General features: G+C 43.2%; 1 protein-coding gene across 4 annotated transcripts in view; it reads left to right on the forward strand.

Moving 5' to 3' along the window:
- NTAQ1 (N-terminal glutamine amidase 1) overlaps positions 1–19125 on the forward strand; it is a 171724-nt gene that overhangs the window by 36861 nt on the left and 115738 nt on the right. Inside the window, exon 6 of one of the 4 annotated variants that reach the window (XM_060115650.1) lies at positions 11405–11471. The exons of the other annotated variants lie outside the window; for them this stretch is intronic. Coding sequence (XP_059971633.1) covers positions 11405–11445 — 41 coding nt within the window. The 3' untranslated portion in view covers positions 11446–11471. Of the gene's footprint in view, positions 1–11404; positions 11472–19125 lie in introns of those variants that run through there. 4 annotated transcript variants of the gene reach the window in all.

Here is a 19125-nt window from a genome sequence, read left to right on the forward strand (position 1 = left end):
CGTATACCTATATACAGTTTATCCAGTCCCAGTGGGAGTCATTGTAAGTCCTGCCCAGCAGACTTTCTGGGAGGGTGAGAGGAAATCAAATGATGACGTCTGAATGGAGAGGATTGCCAGGGAGCCCGGGGCAGAGGGGGTAGTGGCAGCTGGGAGGGAATGCTTCTCCTTTGTCCTGAGAGTTAAAACTGGAGCAGTCCCCAGAGATGGGGATCTCCAAAGATCCCATGAAAAGTGCACAAGCAAGAGGCAGTTTTTTATAGCTTTGAAGCCTGGAGAGCGTGAAGTCGGCTTACGACGGTGCCAGTCACAAGCCAATTAAAGTATTTCCAGACGTAACCATTTACCTCTACACCATTGGTACTTTGACATGGGATCCAAAACAGCAGCTAGTGAGTGGGGGAGGAAATGTGAAAAGGTAGTGGAAGAGAGAAGAAATGGCATATGAGACCCCCTTCCCCGCCGCCCCCGACACCTCTCACTGAACTGCTGGCTCTAGCTGGGAAGGGGGAGGAGAGCGTTGGGATGAAACTGAATTGTTGGTTAATATAATGACCTGACACATTGAATTACTCTATTAAGACCATGTTTGTGACTTGATGTGACATCAGACTGTCATTACTTGGGAGTGACCAGAGCAGGCAGGGTCCTGCAATAGTTGTCGTCTGGAGTCAAGGACAAGCTCCTTTTTTCCTCCTACTGGCACTCCCCCTCAAATGGATAAATTTTTGGAGGGATGGTGGGAGAAAAACAAAGCATGTTTTGATTATGTCCACCAGCAGTTACATAAATAGCTTGGAAATAAACATCCTTTATACATAAGCCTTTTTTTTGTTTTATAGTATACTTTGAGCAAATTCCTGGAAATGGGGTTAATAGGTTAAAGGGCATGGATATTTTTATGATTCTCAAAACGTATTGCCAAGTTACTTTTCTAAAGGTTTGTACCAATTTACATTCCCACCAGATAATGCGTGGAAGTTAATGTCGTAAGATTGTTAGTATAACGGGGTTTAAATGCTATTTCATGTTTGGAATAATTTTTAAAGTGCTTTTGTAATGTGACACTTTTTGCATTAGGTATTTTATCAATCTCTTTAAACTTGACATTAATATCTTGAATGCAGAATATTGTTAAGGGTCTGATTTAATAAGTTGATTACTGGCTATTCACATTCAGCTTCCAGGGGGTTCCCTGGCGTACTTAGAAGACCAAATCCTGTAGGATTTGTGGGTAAGAAAGAAAGGGAGAGGTAAAGGACAGATGATCAGTGAATATAAGAGACAGGTTCAGTGGCTATGAGTGAGAGGTAAACAAATGAAGCAAGGGACCAGGAGCAAGGAGATGGCCATGAGGTCAAGAGATGGTGTGGAAATGGACCTTGGGAGGCAAAGATTTTAGCACAGGCCTCAAACAAGGAAATATGCGTTCCCCCAACCCCCAAATATCAATGAATTCAAAATTTATTTTTTTTTAAAACCATAACATTGGGCCTCCCTGGTGGCGCAAGTGGTTGAGAGTCCGCCTGCCGATGCAGGGGATACGGGTTCGTGCCCCGGTCTGGGAGGATCCCATATGCCGCGGAGCGGCTGGGCCCGTGAGCCATGGCCGCTGAGCCTGCGCGTCCGGAGCCTGTGCTCCGCAACGGGGGAGGCCACAACAGTGAGAGGCCCACGTACCGCAAAAAAAAAAAAAAAAAAAAAACCATAACATTTACTATCTTAACCATTTTTTTTTTTTTTTTTTCTTTTTTTTTTGCGGTATGCAGGCCTCTCACTGTTGTGGCCTCCCCCGTTGCGGAGCACAGGCTCCGGACGCGCAGGCTCAGCGGCCATGGCTCACGGGCCCAGCCGCTCCGCGGCATATGGGATCCTCCCAGACCGGGGCACGAACCCGTATCCCCTGCATCGGCAGGCGGACTCTCAACCACTTGCGCCACCAGGGAGGCCCTATCTTAACCATTTTAAGTATACAGTTCAGTAGTGTTAAGTATATTCACACTGATGTGAAATAGATTTGTAGAACCTTTTCATCTTGCAAAATGGACATTTTTACCCAATGAAGAACAACGCCCTTTTCCTTTCTCTCCCCTGCCCCTGGTAGCCACCATTTATTTATTGTTTCTATGAGTTTGACTACTTTAGATACCTGATATAAGTGGAATCATGCTATATTTGTCTTCTTTTGTGACTGGCTTATTTCACTTAGCATAGTGCCCTTGAGGTTCATCCATGTTGTATAGCACTTGACAGAATCTCCCTCCTTTTTAAGGCTGAATAATATTCCATTGTATGTATATACCATATTTTGTTCATTCATCTATCACTTGATATTTGGGTTTCTTCCATCTTTGGCTATTGTGAATAGTGTTAAAGCATGGGTGTGCAAATACCTCTTCAAGAACCTGATTTCAATTCTTTTTTTTAAAATTTCAATTCTTTTGAAAATATATCCAGATGTAGGTTGCTGGGTCACATGGTAGTTCTATTTTTAATTTTTTGAGGACCTGCCATAACTGTTTTTTATGGTGTTTTACATGTTTTTTACTGTTTACAATCCCACCAACAGTGCACAAGTGTTCCAATTTCTCCTCATTCTCACCAACACTTGTTATTTTCTGTTTTTTTTTTTTAATAGTAGCCATCCTAATGGGTGTGAGGTGGTATCTCTCTATGATTTTGACTTGCCTTTCCCTTAAGATTAGTGATGTTAAGCATCTTTTCATATGCTTGTTGGCTGTTTGCATATCATCTTTGGAGAAATGTTTATTCAAGTCCTTTGCTCATTTTAAAATCAGGTTATTTGATTTTTTGTGGTTGAGTTGTAGGAGTTCTTTTTATATCCTGTCTGTTAACTCCTTATCAGATTCATGATTTGCAAACATTTTCTCTCATTCCATAGGTTGGCTTTTAACTCTATTGATTGTGTCTTTCCATGAACAAAATTTTAAAGTTTGATGTAATCCCATTTGTCTACTTTTGCTTTTGTTGCCTGTACTTTTGCTGTCATATCCAAGAAATCATTGCCAAGTCCAATGTCATAAAGCTTTTCCCCTGTGTTTTCTTCTGGGAGTTTCACAGTTTTAGATTTTTAAGTCTTTAATCCATTTTTAGTTTTTGTGTATGCTGTAAGATAAGGTTCTAACTTCATTCTTTTCCCTTTGGATATCCAGTTTTCCCAACACCATTTGTTGAAGAGACTGTTCTTTCCCCTTTGATATTAGCAACCTTGTCAAAAATCATCAATTGTTATTATTATTATTATTTTTTTTCTTTTTGCGGTATGTGGGCCTCTCACCGTTGTGGCCTCTCCCGTTGCGGAGCACAGGCTCCGGACGTGCAGGCCCAGCGGCCATGGCTCACGGGCCCAGCCGCTCCGCGGCATATGGGATCCTCCCAGACTGGGGCATGAACCCGTATCCCCTGCATCGGCAGGCGGACTCTTAACCACTGCGCCACCAGGGAGGCCCTGTTATTATTTTTTAATCAATGGAAAAATAATAACAAGCTCACGGAATTCTTCTTTTGGGACATATATTTGGGACATATAGTGACTCTTTGAAGGAGGTGGAGAGGTCCAAATAAAAAACATAAAAATGTGAATAAAACTTTGAGACTGTTGGATGGGGACCTTGTACCACCTTTTCTTAAGATGTCATCGGTGCCAACGGGCAGCAGTTGATTGATAAACTAATTAATTCACCAAATAAGTGATTATTGAGTGCCTACTATGCAGACACTAACCAGGCAAAGGGAATACAGGTGTATATAGGAGAGAAGTCCCTGCTGTGTGTGTTTCTGTGTAGAATCTCATTTTCTGTTAGCAGCATCAACAGAAATGTGTGTGCTGGCCCTACCTCTGCAAGGAATCTGGAGAGGTAAGAGAGACTGTGAGATGCCGTCCATGCTCTGAAGGGCCCGTGTGAGCTTATTCTTACCGTGGCCCCAGATACCCTTCATGCCCACTGCTCTTTGCTAAGGGTTAATACTTGATGAGATGGACCCATTTTGTAGCTTGGAGAATGAAAGGGATGAGGGCTTCAAGGCTGGGGCTTACGTCCAGATGTCTGAAGGAGTCTGTGTTCCATCTGAAGCTGCTCTCCGTAGGGCTATTTCTCAGGGTCTCCCCAGACGTATCCCACTCTGGTTGAAACCAAAGGTTCATTTCAATAACCTAAGTGCTCCATTCAAGAAACACAGAAAATAGGGTAATGTCCCTTTTCTGTTCTACAGTTCAGTTTAGGATACCGCCACATTGAATTAGTTGTTGTGTCTCTTTAGTGTCCTCTAGTCTGTGACAGTTTCTCAATCTTTCTTTGTTTCTCATGACCTTGACAGTTTTGAGGAGAACTGGGCATGTATTTTGTAGAGTGTTGGGCCCAGTCACTTTAAAAAAATTTTTTTATTGGCGTATAGTTGATTTATAATGTTATAATCATTTTTAATGCATTATTTTGTGGTCTTCCTAGAGCCCAGAGTTAAAGCACTTCTCGAGTTATTCATAAAGGTAGTTTTCTAGGTTGGATAGACCTGAATGGACCCTTGTAACTCATACAATAATTAAAAAAATTCCATTGCCCAGAAGGGAAAACTACAGGTATGAGTCACCCTGACACAGTCCAGCATTGACCAGGTTTTTATCTGTTTGGTTTTACATTATGGCCGATCTGTTAGTCAGGGTCTTGGAAGGAAAATCTAAGGTACACTCCTCCAGGATTTTGAAGACAATTTAATGAAGGGACTGTTAACCCAGGTGAGTCAGTGTCTTAGCTTGAGCTTCTATAAAAATATCATAGATTAAGTGGCTGAAAGTACAGATGTTTATTTCTCACAGTTCTGGAGGCTGGGAAGTCTAAGACCAGAGCCTTGGTGAGGGCTCTTTTCCTGGCTTGCAGATGACTGCCCTCTTTCTCCTTGCATGGAGGCAGACGAAAGCTCTGGTCTCCCTCTCTCTCTTTTTTAAAAAAATACTTATTTATTTATTTTGGTCGTGCCGGGTCTTAGTTGCGGCACATGGGATCTTCGTTGCGGCATGCAGTATCTTTTAGTTGCAGCTTGCAGACTTCTTAGTTGCGGCATGCAGACTCTTAGTTGCAGCATGCATGTGGGATCTAGTTCCCTGACCAGGGATCAAACCCGGACCCCCTGCATTGGGAGCATGGAGTCTTACCCGCTGGACCACCAGGGAAGTCCCTCTGGTCTTTCTTTCTCTGCTTAAAAGGGCACTTATCCCACTATGGGGACCCCACCCTCATGACCTAATCTACACCTAATTACCTCCCAAATGTCCCACCTCCAAATACCATCACATTGTGGGTTAGAGCTTCAACATATGAAATTCGGTGGGGGGATAGAAGCAAGCAGCCCATAATAGGCGGGGATAAAAGGAACCAATAGGGGTGTTGAGGATCTCAGGGACTGACAGCAGAGGGAAGCTGTTCCACACCAAGGCCTGAAGGAGCAGGGGAGGAAATTGTATCATGGATCTCAGAGCTGCAGATGGCAGTTGTGAGTTGGGCAGGGGGCCCAGCAGGAGCTGTAGTAGTAGAGAGATGAAGACATTGCCAGAACACTGAGGCAGGGAGAGAGCAGGAAATATCCAACCTTCCATATCCTCTCCTCCAGTTCCCAGTTGTTGTCACCCTTTGGCCAAACCCAACCAGAAGCTAAGGGCAAAGGAACCTGGACATTGCAGTCCTTCAGAATCAGCCCCTCCAGGCCACACAGAAGGGTAGGGAATGGAGGAGAGTGTGTGTAAATGGTGAATAACTAGCACAGATACTTAAAAGTGTACCTATGTTGACTCTATTTATTTAGTAATGCAAACTTTCAGAGGGCAGAAACACGACCTTTTTGTAAACTTAGCCGTGTTAAAGCAATTGTATACATTTACTAGGGCTGCATGCATAACAAAGTATCACAAACTCAGTGGCTTAAAATAACAGACACAAATTCTAACAGTTCTGGAAGCTTGAAGTCTGAAATCAAGGTGTCATCAGGGCTACACTCCCTCTGAAACCGGTAGGGGAGAATCCTCTGTTGGCTTTTCTAGCTTCTTGTGGTTACATTCCTTGGCTTGTAGATGCTTCATTCTAGTCTTCTGTCTCCAGAGTCACATTGTCCTCTCCCTGTGTGTTTCTGCTTCCTCTTCTTCTAAGGAGACTAGCCATTTTGGGTTAAGGGCCACCCTACTCCAGTATGACCTCATCTTTTTTTTTTTATATAGTTTATGATGAGCAAATCTTACTGTTTTCTTTGTTGGTTTTTTTAAAATTAATTTTTATTGGAGTATAGTTGCTTTACAATGTTGTGTTAGTTTCTGCTGTACAGCAAAGTGAATCAGTTACACATATACGTATGTCCCCTCTTTTTTGGATTTTCTTCCCATTTAGGTCACCACAGAGCACTGAGTAGAGTTCCCTGTGCTATATAGTAGGGTCTCATTAGTTATCTCTTTTATACATAGTAGTGTATATATGTCAATCCCAACCTCACAGTTAATCTCCCTCCACCCCCGGTATTCATAAGTTTGTTCTCTACATCTGTGTCTCTATTTCTGCTTTGCAAATAAGTTCATCTGTACCATTTTTCTAGATTCCACATGTAAGCAATATTATACGATATCTGTTTTTCTCTTTGTGACTTACTTCACTCTGTATGACAGTCTCTGGGTCTCTCCATGTCTCTGCAAATGTCGCCATTTTGTTCCTTTTGATGGCTGAGTAATATTCCATTGTATGTATGTACCACATCTTCTTTATCCATTCTTCTGTTGACGGACATTTAGGTTGCTTCCATGTCCTGGGTATTGTAAGTAGTGCTGCAATGAACATTGGGGTGCATGTATCTTTTTGAATTATGGTTTTCTCTGGGTATATGCCCAGGAGTGGGATTGTTGGGTCATATGGTAGTTCTATGTTTAGTTTTTTGAGGAACCTCCAAGTATGACCTCATCTTAAATAAGCTAGTTGCATCTTAAATGACTCTATTTCCAAACAAGGTCAAGTTCTGAAGTTGTGAATGGACATGAGTTCAGGGGGACACCCCACTACACTTACTGAAATTCTTTTTTTTTCAGTTGAGGAGAAGGAGGCAGAACAAATAACTTGTCCAGGTCACAGAAAGTGGTTGAGCTGAGTTTAGAAGCATATTTTTAACTATTAATTAGCCAAAATGTCTTCCTCCTTCCTATCTGCCTGCCCTCTTGCCAGCCACCAACCCTGTACTTTCATTACTTATTTTCTCATTCAAGGACAACTTGGATGTTAGTTGACCTTAATTTCAGTGGACAAAAATGACTGGGTTTGTTGGCTATTGGGTGGAGGGATGTGTGGGGAAAAGAAAAATCTCTCAGCCTCCTTGAGATTTACTTTTCTTTTTGTTTGTAAAATGGCAAAAATGAAACCTATCTCATTTAGTGGTTGTGAGCATTAAATAAAACCATTGTGTGAGAAAGTACTTGGCAAAGTCTTCCAAAGCATGCATGCAACCCTGAGGAATTTTATAGACAAAATTTCAGAGAGTAAAGAGGACATTATTCATGCATGTTGTTAATTAATTTATATTCTTGAATTTCTGCATTGTTGACATGCCTTCAAGTCTTAGACAAATGAACAAGAAACAGAAATAGTGTAGCACAGATCTTCAGCATTGCCTATAAGTTTAGGTTGCTATTTAGCCTCTTTCAAACAGTAAGTAATTTACTTTCATCCTCTCTACTAGGCTATAGCAAAAGTTGATGTCATATCTCTTGCTATTTACCAGCAAAATTACTTTGGTCATGTTGCTTAGCTTTATGATCTTGTGTTGTAAAGGTTAAAAGAAAACACACCCACACAGAGGAAGGAACACATACAAGCTCCTACTACAACTCCTGGTACATTAAAGGTGATCAGAAATTGAAAGTTTAAAAAAAATTTTATCACATTATTATTACTATTAATGTTATTAATATCATTGATATGCACAGGAACCGAGTTATAAATAGTTGGCTAATGAACTTATTTTTAACTTTTAAAAATTTGGAACTAATTTTAGACTTAAAGAAAAGTTACAAAAATAGTATAGAGAATTCCTATATATGCTTCACTAGCTTTCCCTAATGTTAACATCTTAACTAACCACAGTATGATGATCAAAACCAGGAAATTAAGATTGATATAATACGATTAACTAAATTACAGATCTTACTTGAAATTGCTTGTTTTCCTGTTTAACTTTCCAGTTTCCTATAGCGATCCAGTGAATTTATGAGACGAGACTAGCTTAGTCTTCTCTAATGTAGTTTTTTATTGTGTTTCATGACCTCAGCACTTTTGAAAAGAACTTATCAGTTACTTTGTGGAATGTCCTTCAATTTGGGTTTGTCTGTGTTTTCTTTGATTAAACTGAGGTAATGCAGTTTCAGCAAGGATACCTCAGAAGTAATGTTACATCTTCTACCATGTACCATATCAGGAGGTACATGATGCCAATGTATTTTATAACTGGTGTTGCTAACCTTGACCTCTTGGTAAAGTGGTACTTGTCAGGTTTCTCCATTTTAAGTTACTGTTTTACCTTTTGTAGCTAACAAATACCTTGGGGAGATACTTTGAGACAACGGATATATCCTGTTTCTCGTACTTTTGCACACTCGTTCTAGCATCTATGGAGGATTCTTGCCAGCAGCAGTTACTAATGTGGTATTTGCTGACTGGAGATTTTCTACTTCCTTCATGCCTATGTTTATTTTATTTATTTATTTATTTATTTATTTATTTATTTAGTGATACGTGGGCCTCTCACTGTTGTGGCCTCTCCCACTGCGGAGCACAGGCTTCGGACGCGCAGGCTCAGCAGCCATGGCTCACGGGCCCCGCCGCTCCGCAGCATGTGGGATCTTCCTGTACCGGGGCATGAACCCGCGTCCCCTGCATTGGCAGGCAGACTCTCAACCATTGCGCCACCAGGGAAGCCCCATGCCTATGTTTATTAATTGGAATTCCTCTCTAGGGAAGAGTTGTTCCTTCTCCCCCACTAATTTATATTAGAATGAGCTTATACACATTTTATTTTATGGGTTATAATCTAATACTATCATTATTAATTCTGTTGCTCAAATTGTTTCAACTTTGGCCACTAGGAACATAATCAGGTTGACTCCCATATCCTTTCAACATGCTCTATCATTTGTTTGTACCTTCTTACGTTATGGCACTTCTTTCTTTTTCTAAGCTCATCTTGCATTTTCCTTGCTCCAACCCTGTGATCAACCTTTTTTCCGAAAAGCACTAGTTCCTTCTGTTGGAGAATGGATTTAGAAACCACGATCTTGGTGGTGGGTGTGCTCATTGCTACTAGGGTGTCATTGTTTCTAGGTCCTCTCAGTGGACAGAGCTAGGAAATATGTGTATGTATACTAAACACACACACATCTACATTTATTTCAGTATGAATCTGTATAAATATGGAAAGCTTTAATGAATATTTTCATTCTAAAGTAAATGCATGAGTATGTGCAAGGTACGCTTCAATTCGTCTCCCCCAAATAAGGAGAACATTACAGTATTGCTTGTTTACTTGAAATAAACAGTCAGTAGTACTTGTTTACTTTCAGTTTTGATTTTTTTTTTTTTTTTTTGCTGTACTTGGGCCTCTCACCACTGCGACCTCTCCCGTTGCGGAGCACAGGCTCCGGACGCGCAGGCTCAGCGGCCATGGCTCACGGGCCCAGCTGCTCCGCGGCATGTGGGATCCTCCCGGACCGGGGCACGAACCCACGCCCTCTGCATCGGCAGGCGGACTGTCAACCACGGCGCCACCAGGGAAACCCTACTTTCAGTTTTACGTTATGATTCACATAGCTGAGGTTATTAGAGAAGAGACCTAACCTCAGAGAATTCTGAAAACAGAAAAAAAAAATCATAGAGGTATCCAATTCATGTTTCCTAAACTGGTATTCCTTGGGGTACTGTTTTGGGAGGTGTTAGTAGGCTCATCAGGATAAAAGGGCTCTGTGGTCCAGTGAATTTGGGAAACTTGTCACGGTAGATCCCCCCCCACACTTGTGTAACACTGCTCAGGGATGATTAAAGGAGTTTTTTAAAAAAATATGTTTTCCAGAAAAATTATATTTTATAAACAAAATATCAGACAAACTTTATAGGAGCAGAAGATATAAAAGAAGAAGAAAACGTCAAATTTATATGCAATTTTTGTTGTATAAATTTATTTGGGACTTAATGTTGGTCTGCACAATAACATGAAATTTTTAAAGTAAGTGTGACCACATTCCTTATTAAGAGAAGCTGCTATAAGGTATGTCTTCAGATGGCTTTTAAAATCTATGGGGAAAATTACATTTGCTTCAACAGGGGCAGATATATTCTTTAGAAAAAAGGTGTTCTCTACTCCTGCTTATCGAAATACAGCTCAACAGAACTTATGGAAAAACTAACAACAAAGACAAAATATCCCGTTTCAAAGTAGTCATTTTGCGGGTGAAGGTAGAAACCTACAATCTTTCCCCCCAAGAGCATTTCATATTTAAACCTTCTATTTTTAACCTGATGGTGGGATTCATGGCTAATGCTTATGAGATCTGCGTCTAGACAGTTGAGAAAAACAGGAAATGAGTTACATTGTTGTAGCTTAAGATAATTTAACCTTTTGTCTTCTAGCTCCAAGCTGTGCCTGCTTTTTAAAAAAAAAAAGAACATTCCTTCTCTCCTGAGAATTTCAGGGCATTTAGGGAGCTATAATAATCCAAGGCCTCTTCAGGGAGCAGAGATAGCTATTTTGGTGGAAAAGGAAATAAGAACATGGGTTTACTGGGCTTGGCCTATGAAACGAACACAGCCATTTGGAGGAACACGTTGCTCTCTTCTGAATTCTGAGCGTGTGCTCACAGCTGTATCGGATGGTGTGCTTTGAAAGGGCAGGAACTCAGCCTGGCTAACCCAGTCTCCCTGTGTGCTGGTCGCATGGTGTGATGCTGTAGGGCATACAGTGTCCCCCAGAAGAGCAAGTTAAGAAGCAGCAGCTGGCATCTATAGAATGCTTTCTATGTGCCAGGCACTGAACTAAGCACATTCACATACATGATCTCACTTAATTCTCTCAACGACCCTAACAAGATGTGGCTATTACTATTACCCCCATTTTACCCATGAAGAAATGGAAGCACAGAGAAGTTAAGGAACTTTGCAAGAGTAGCAAACCTGGCATTTGAACCCAAATCAATATGATTCTAGAACCTATGTTCTTAGTTGGTCTGCTCTACTGTAGTAGGGCTGTTTTGAAGATTAAATGAGATGATGTATATAATAAATTTATCACGGTTTCTGGCCCATAATAGGCATCGTAACTAATTCCTGCTGTTATTTACACGTGTAAGTAAAATAATACTCTTCTTCATTACCAGTAGATGATGACAGGGGACTTCCCTGGTGGTCCAGTGGTTAAGACTCCATGCTTCCAATGCAGCGGCCCGTGTTCGATCCCTGGTCGGGGAACTAAGATCAGGCGTGCCCCATGGCGCGGCCAGAAAAACAACAGCAGTGACAACAACAAAACAACAGGGCTCGCTGCACTGAGAGGCAGGAACCAGAGCCTCGTGGCCATGAGCCCATCTGGCAGTTCGGAACTCTTTAATAGAAGGAACGTAACATAACTCGATGTTGGTGAAGATGAGCACTCTGTTCTGTGGCCATTAAGTCCGCAGGTGCGCACTGGTTGATAGCAGAGGAGAGGCACCAAGTTACACGTGACCTTAAAGCAGCAGGATGGTCGGAATTAAGTGAGAGAGGTGCCATCTACAAGGAGTTCTCTTGGGCTTCCCTGGTGGCGCAGTGGTTGAGAGTCCGCCTGCCGATGCAGGGGACACGGGTTCGTGCCCCGGTCCAGGAAGATCCCACATGCCACGGAGCGGCTGGGCCCATGAGCCATGGCCGCTGAGCCTGCGTGTCCGGAGCCTGTGCTCCGCAACGGGAGAGGCCACAACAGTGAGAGGCCCGCGTACCGCAAAAAAAAAGAAAGTAAAAAAAAAAGAGTTCTCTTTCAAAAAGTTTAATCAGGGAACACAGCACTTATCTCCTTATGGTGGTCATCGAGTCACACAGTGGGTCACACACATCCCTGGTCCACCCCCTTCCTCCCATGTGAGGAAGCCAAGTCTGAGAAGGAGAAGTAACCATCCAAGGCATTTGGCTTTATGTCCTGAGTTGCCCTACAGAGAAGATGAATCATCACATGGAGTGGTTCAATGTGTACAACAAGGTCCAGATAATTCTCACATCACATGACTGTGGTGGACTGACCAAAAGAGATGTGAAACTGGCCAAGTTTTTATTGAAAAAGGCAGCTGCTTCTGTGTGATTTCTTCCAAAACACATGTAAAATCTTATATACACATCTAGCTCCAATGTATTTTGAAGGCAGTTTACGTGAACAAAGTAAGCTGTAAATTTAGTTCACCTTTTGAACTATCTATCACATTTTGTAAAATCAGTGCTTAAATAAAAATTATTTAAACTTGAAAAAAAAAACCCAACAAAAAACAAGTAGATGATGACACTCACTCTTGTCCTTGTAAGATACACAGTGCATAGTGCTTCTAAGTAGCTGTTGAATCGAGTGAATTGAATAGTGATGGTAAGGATTTTTATTTAATGTATTTATTACCTGCAACATTATAGTGGGGCTGGAGATACAATGATGGCATCAGCTGGTCAGGTTAGAGAGTTCGTAAACAAGTAAAGGAAACTGGCTCACACAGCAATAAAGTCTACAATTTTGGCTTTATTAACCATTGCTTCTTAGAGTCTAAGAAATGGCCGTGTACCACACACAACAAATATTACATTAAGGGTCTCTGCTTTGTCACACTCAGAGATGTTAGGGATACAGTATTAGGTAAGACATAATCCTTGTGCTCATGGATTTACAATCTTGTAGAGAATACATGAGAAAAGAAACAGGGACTTCCCCGGTGGTCCAGTGGTTAAGACTCCACACTCCCAATGCAGGGGGCCTGGGTTCAATCTCTGGTCAGGGAACTAGATCCCGCATGCCGCAACTAAAGAGCCTGCATGCCAGAACGAAGATCCCACACGTGACAATGGAGATCCTGCGTGCTGCAACGAAGACCCGGCCCAGCTAGATAAATAAATATTTTAAAAAAGACAAGCAAGTGAAATCATTACAAATTGTAATAGGCGCCACCAAGGAAATAATCGAAGGGTTGAAATATAGAATAATGGAGTTGGGGTGGGGGAGGAAGGTCAGACCCTACTTCGCATGGGGAACTAAAGGAAGGCTTCCTTGAGTAGGTGCCATTTAAGCCCTGCTGATAAGAAAGAGCCTAGGAAGAAGAAACAATACAAAGGCTTTGCGGTGGGGAAATAACTTGACAAGTTCAAGGGCTTGACAGAGAGTGAGTGTGGCTGGAGTATAACAAGGAGAGTGGGATGAGGTGAGGCTAGAAAGATAGGCGGGACAGATCACGGAGGGCCTTACCAGCCCTTGGTAAGAAGTTAGGTTTTATTCTAAGTGAGGTGGAAACCCACCAAAGGGTGCTGAATAGACAAGTGACATGATCTGATTTGCTGCTGTGTGGAGAATGAGCTAGACAGGATCAGAGTGCCGTTGGGACCAGGCATCCCTTCTAGGGTGGAGGATGGACACTCAGAGACAGAAAAGGAAGTGCGACGGTGGAAGCAGAGGTCAGGGAGATGTGGGGCTAAGAGCCTAGGAAAGCAGGCAGCCTCTGGACACTGGAAAAGGCAAAGGAGTGGATTCTCCCTTAGAGCCTCCAGGAGGGACCAGTGCTGCCAACCCATTCTAGACTTGGGACCTACAGAACCGTAAAGTAATACATTTGTGTTGCTTTACACCTCTAGGGCTGTGGTAATTAGTTACAACAGGGAGGTGTTGGCAGGAGTAAATAATCTGCCTTCCACCCTGCCTCCGCCTCCCCATCTCTGTCTTCCTTCCATTGGCCGGATCTAACTAGAAGCCACAGGCAAGGGATCCACAGATGCTGTTCGCTCGGGTCAGCCTTTCAGGTGACAAAGAGGATGGAGAGGAGTGGGGAGTGGATCTGGAGCAGCCAGTGGAAAATATCCAGCCCAGTGCAGGTTGTCAGGCTGAGGGGTTTGCTCCTGATCTGGAGTTTATAATAAAGTAGGACGTCTGGCATGCTGCCCTTGCTTATCTCAGCCCTCTCTTTTGTGAGTTCTCTCTGGCGTAGCCTTCGAAAACTTCTTTGGTTTTGCCTCATATCTTTATAGTGCAGATAAATGATGTCAATTCACCTGTTTCTAATATCTGATTCACCCCTCAGTGGGATGCCGCAAGTTTCCAAAGCAAATGATGTGAGTTAAAAGTTAGTCCAGGGCTTCCCTGGTGGCGCAGTGGTTAAGAATCCGCCTGCCAATGCAGGGGACACGGGTCTGAGCCCTGGTCCGGGAAGATCCCACATGCCGCGGAGCAACTAAGCCCATGCACCACAACGACTGAGCCTGTGCTCTAGAGACCACGAGCCACAACTACTGAGCCCACGTGCCACAACTACTGAAGCCTGCGCGCCTAGAGCCCGTGCTCTGCAACGAGAAGCCACCGCAATGAGAAGCCTGTGCACCCCCAAGGAAGAGTAGCCCCTGCTCGCCACAGCTAGAGAAAGCCCATGCGCAGCAACAAAGACCCAACGTAGCCAAAAATAAATAAATAAATGAATAATAAATAAATTTATTTATTTTTTTTAAAAAAGAGTGAAAGTCCCCTTTCACTGCTCTCTTCTTGGTCCATCGAAATCACGCTCCCCCACCCCCGTTCCCCCCATTCCGAGGTAGCCATTGTTAATAGTCTGGGTGATGCATTACAAATTTTATTATGTATGTTTTCAAACCTACTGCTATGGGCTGAATTGTGTCCCCCCCTTTAAATTCACATGTTGAAGCCCTAACCCCCAACATGACTGTATTCGGAGATAGGGTCTTTAGGAGGAAACTGAGATTAAATGAGGTCAAGTGTCTGTCATCCAAGGCCACAGTGAGAAGATGGGTGTCTGCAAGTCTGGAAGAGAGCACTCACCAGAAACTGGACCCTACCAGACCTTGATCTCGGACCTTCCAGGCTCTGGAAATGTGAAAAAATTAATTTTTGTTGTTAAAAGACTGTGATATTTTGTTATGGCAGCCTGAGACTAAGACACCTACCTAAAATCAGAAGAAGTGGCAAAAAGAATCTTCATTTACCTATTATTCAGATTCGACAATTATCTATTGAATGATTATAAACAGGGAAGGGCTATGATTAGATAATGTGTTCTAGAAAGATCTCTTGGGTAGCAAAGTAGTTATGTTGGAGGGGTTCAGGCTGGAGATGGGGAGACAAGTTAAGCACCTCTTGTAAATTTCCAGGCAAGCGATGCTGAGGGCCTTAGTCAGGGGGAAGGCAGTGCAGAAGGAGAGGGGCTGAGCAGGGAGAGATTTAAAAGTAGACTTGATGGGCTACATGTGTTTCAATCATGAGTCTGTGTTTCATTATATCTAAGATGCCGTGGGTTGTAAGATGCAGCCTGAATTCAAAGATATGAAAAATGAAAAGAATGTTAATCTTAGGATTGATGAAATGCAGTAGAATTGAAAGCTGGGACCATCAACCCCCCCATGGGAACAGTGAACATGAGCTCACAATTTAGTGTGTAAAAGAGAAACAAGAGGGCTTCCCTGGTCGCGCAGTGGTTGAGAGTCCGCCTGACAATGCACGGGACTCAGGTTCTTGCCCCGGTCCGGGAAGATGCAACATGCCGCGGAGCGGCTGGGCCCGTGAGCCATGGCCGCTGAGCCTGCGCATCTGGAGCCTGTGCTCCGCAACGGGAGAGGCCCACGTACTGCAAAAAAAAAAAAAAAAAAAGAAACAAGATTTCGATATCTGGAATCCTGATGCATAGTGTGGATTAATGAACGTTTTTTTTTGATACTTCTCAAGTTGAACTCTTTTCTTGCTGTTCTTGATTAAAGAACATGTTTGAGGGGTGGGTTTTGTGGCTAGGAACTTTATAGGAGCCTCTCAGTTTTAACAAAATGCTACCCAGATGAGATGATATCATTTACAATGCTACAGCCATGCTCAGTTTTGGGGCAGCCAAATTCTGTTTATTTAATAAAGAAGGATGTTTTGAATGGTGGTGCTATTTCATGAATCTTTTCATGGAGCTTTCTTAGGCTTCCAGACAGAGTTTGGATCCCACAGGCAGATGGAGCTATAACCCATGTTTTCTCTCCCCAGTGACAGGCCTGCAAGCCTGTAATTACAGAGTACCGGCATCTCTTGTTTTTGGAGCTGGGATGGTTATATAAACATGGAGAGCAAGCCTAGCTTGTCCAGGCTGCATTTTGAGGACCTGAAATTCCCCTTCGGAGGGCTTGGCACCCAAATCACAACAGGCACCTGGCCGAGGGGCAGCATGCAGCTTTCGGCAGCGGAGCCAGAGGCCGTGTTGGCAGATCAGCATGCCAGGAGGGGCCCCAGCCATATCGACCCGCGAACTCATGTCTGCGTGCACAGGACCCCATGATAATTTTTGCCTTTTCAAATTTAAAATTGGATTAAAAATTTGTGCGAATGTTTTTAAAGAGTCCAGAGCCAGACTTTTTTCATTGCAAGTTATTTTAGGACTACATTTTATCGGTTGCTGTTTTGGAAAAAGTACTTTCGCCTTTGCATTCTTGGAAGTGCCCAGCAAAATCGGCCAGTCTTAACTCCTATGTTACACAGTGAGTGTGGGTTCTGAATTTAGACAGCCTAAGTTTGAATTCCAGTTCCACTGTGTGTCCTTGGGCAAGCTGCTCATCCTCCTTTGCCTCAGTTCTCTCTATAACATGGGAATAATAAGTAGTACCTGTTTCATAGAATTGTTGAGATTAATCAACCATTTAGCACGCTTAGAACCGTGCCTTGCTATTCAGCATAAACGTAGCAATAATAACTACAGTATTGACTACTAACAAGTGTTCAACTTACCCTGTGCCAGGCCCTTTTCTACATACAATAGCTCATTTAATGCAACCAACCATCCTATGAGGTAGGTGCCGTCACTGTTCCTGTTTTATAGATGAGGAAATTGAAACACAGAAAAGTCTATTCAATATAAATATTCTTGTGCCTCTGCGGAACCTCATGTATACCTGGTTGTAGAATATTAAAATTATTGGTTTGTATGCCGGCTCTCCCCCGTAAGTATGTGGGCTCCTCAAATACGATGACCCTAGCTGTCTTTTTTGACGCAATAGACCTAGTACCAGGCATACGGTAGGCGATAATATTGAATACATTGGAAGTAGCTTAATGGGAAGTGTCCCTTTGGGGCATCAACATGAAAATACGTATTTTTTCAGTATTGGCTCCCAACTGTTTTATATGGCTCTTTTTGAGGCTTCATGGGAACAGCTTTCTTGACGACCTTTAGGCCAAATTCTGCAGCTTTTCAGTTCCTGCTGGTTATTAGCAGTTTCAGTCCCGTCCTGGGCCTCAGCCTGGTTTCTGTGATAACATCTCTCTCAGACTCCCCCCGTAGCTCCCACCCCCTCCCCGCCCCGCCAGTGTAGGCGAGGCTGTGGCTGCAGTAGCTGCTGGTTTCCTTGTGGCTCTTTCTCCTCCTGGAGCTTAGGTGGGGGGTAGGAGGGTGGCCACGGGGAGTAGGCAGAGATTTCGCCTTACTTAGCAGCCCAAGGCGAGATTTCCATCCTCGCTACACCGGTGGGTGCTGCATCTCCAGCTGATTTGCAGCCGGTCCTGCTGGGGCTCCCGTGGCGTGTGAGAGCCAGTCCTCTGGAATTCCATTTGGGAGTCTGTCGCCCCACACTTCCCGGCGCGGAGAGCTGCCTCCTGTGCAACCTCTTGCCCTGACCCCGCTTCAGTCCCCGCCCCCTCAGTGGCCGCTGCAGGCACTGACGTGGGAGACACCCTCTTAACGAGACGCAGAGGAGATGGCTCAAGCCCAGCTACCTTTGTAGTGTCCACTCCACCCAGGGGAAACTTGCACACCCTAGCATGCTGCTGGGGACATGGCAAGGTGCCTCGCTTGCCCTTTCATCTCCCAGGCCAGTGTCCTCTCCAAGTCTCTCTTCCCCTGCCCAGTTAACAGTGGCAGGCCTGTTGCCCAAGCAGCCATCTGTAGGGGAATGAAATGCCAGTCTTGCAGATCACTGGAACTCCTGGGCTTTATGAATGATTCTCCTGGAGTCCCTGCTGCGATGCAGGGGAGGGGTAGGCTCTTTCCATGAACACTGTCTTCCCTTCTCTTCACTCCTTCTATTACACTGATTCAGAGGATGGAGGGAGTCGAGTTGATTTTGGCCTCTCCATAAGCCCTTCAGGTTGGTGGCTGGCTCCAGCTCTTGAACTTAGAATGTCAGGATACTTGGCACCGTTTGTCCTCTTCACTGGGTTTTATCCCAAGTTCTGGGACTTCATTGCAGGATTGTTCACAATAGCCAAGACACGGAAGCAGACTAAGTGTCCATCAACATATGAATGGATAAAGAATATGTGATATATAAATATATACATATGTAATATATATATTACATATGAAATATACATTTTAATATATATTTTAAAATATGTAATGGAATATTATTCAGCCACAAAAAAGAAGGAAATCTTGCCATTGGTGACAACATGGATGGACCTTGAGGGCATTATGCTAAGTAAAATAAGTAGACAGAGAAAGACAAATGCTATATGATCTCACTTATGTGGAATCTAAAAAAGCCAAACTCATAGAAACAGACAGGGGCTGGGAGGTGGAGGAAATGGGGAGCTGTTGGTCAAAGGGTAGAAACTTTCAGTTATAAGATGAATAAGTTCTGGGGATCTAATGTACAGCCTGGTGACTGTAGTTAACAATGTATTATATACTTGAAAGTTGCTCGGAGAGTAGATCTTAAATGTTTTCACCACAGACACCAAAAAATGGTAATTAAGTGAGATGATTAACTTAATTGTGGTATCATTTAGCAATATATGTGTGTATCAATTCATCATGTTGTTTTACCTTAACCTTACATGATGTTATATGTTAATTATATCTCAAAAAAGCTGGGAAAAAACAAAACAAAAGTAGGGGCATTTCCAACT

This window comes from Mesoplodon densirostris, chromosome 13 (genome assembly GCF_025265405.1).
Source record: "Mesoplodon densirostris isolate mMesDen1 chromosome 13, mMesDen1 primary haplotype, whole genome shotgun sequence".
Taxonomy (NCBI): Eukaryota; Metazoa; Chordata; class Mammalia; order Artiodactyla; family Ziphiidae; genus Mesoplodon; species Mesoplodon densirostris.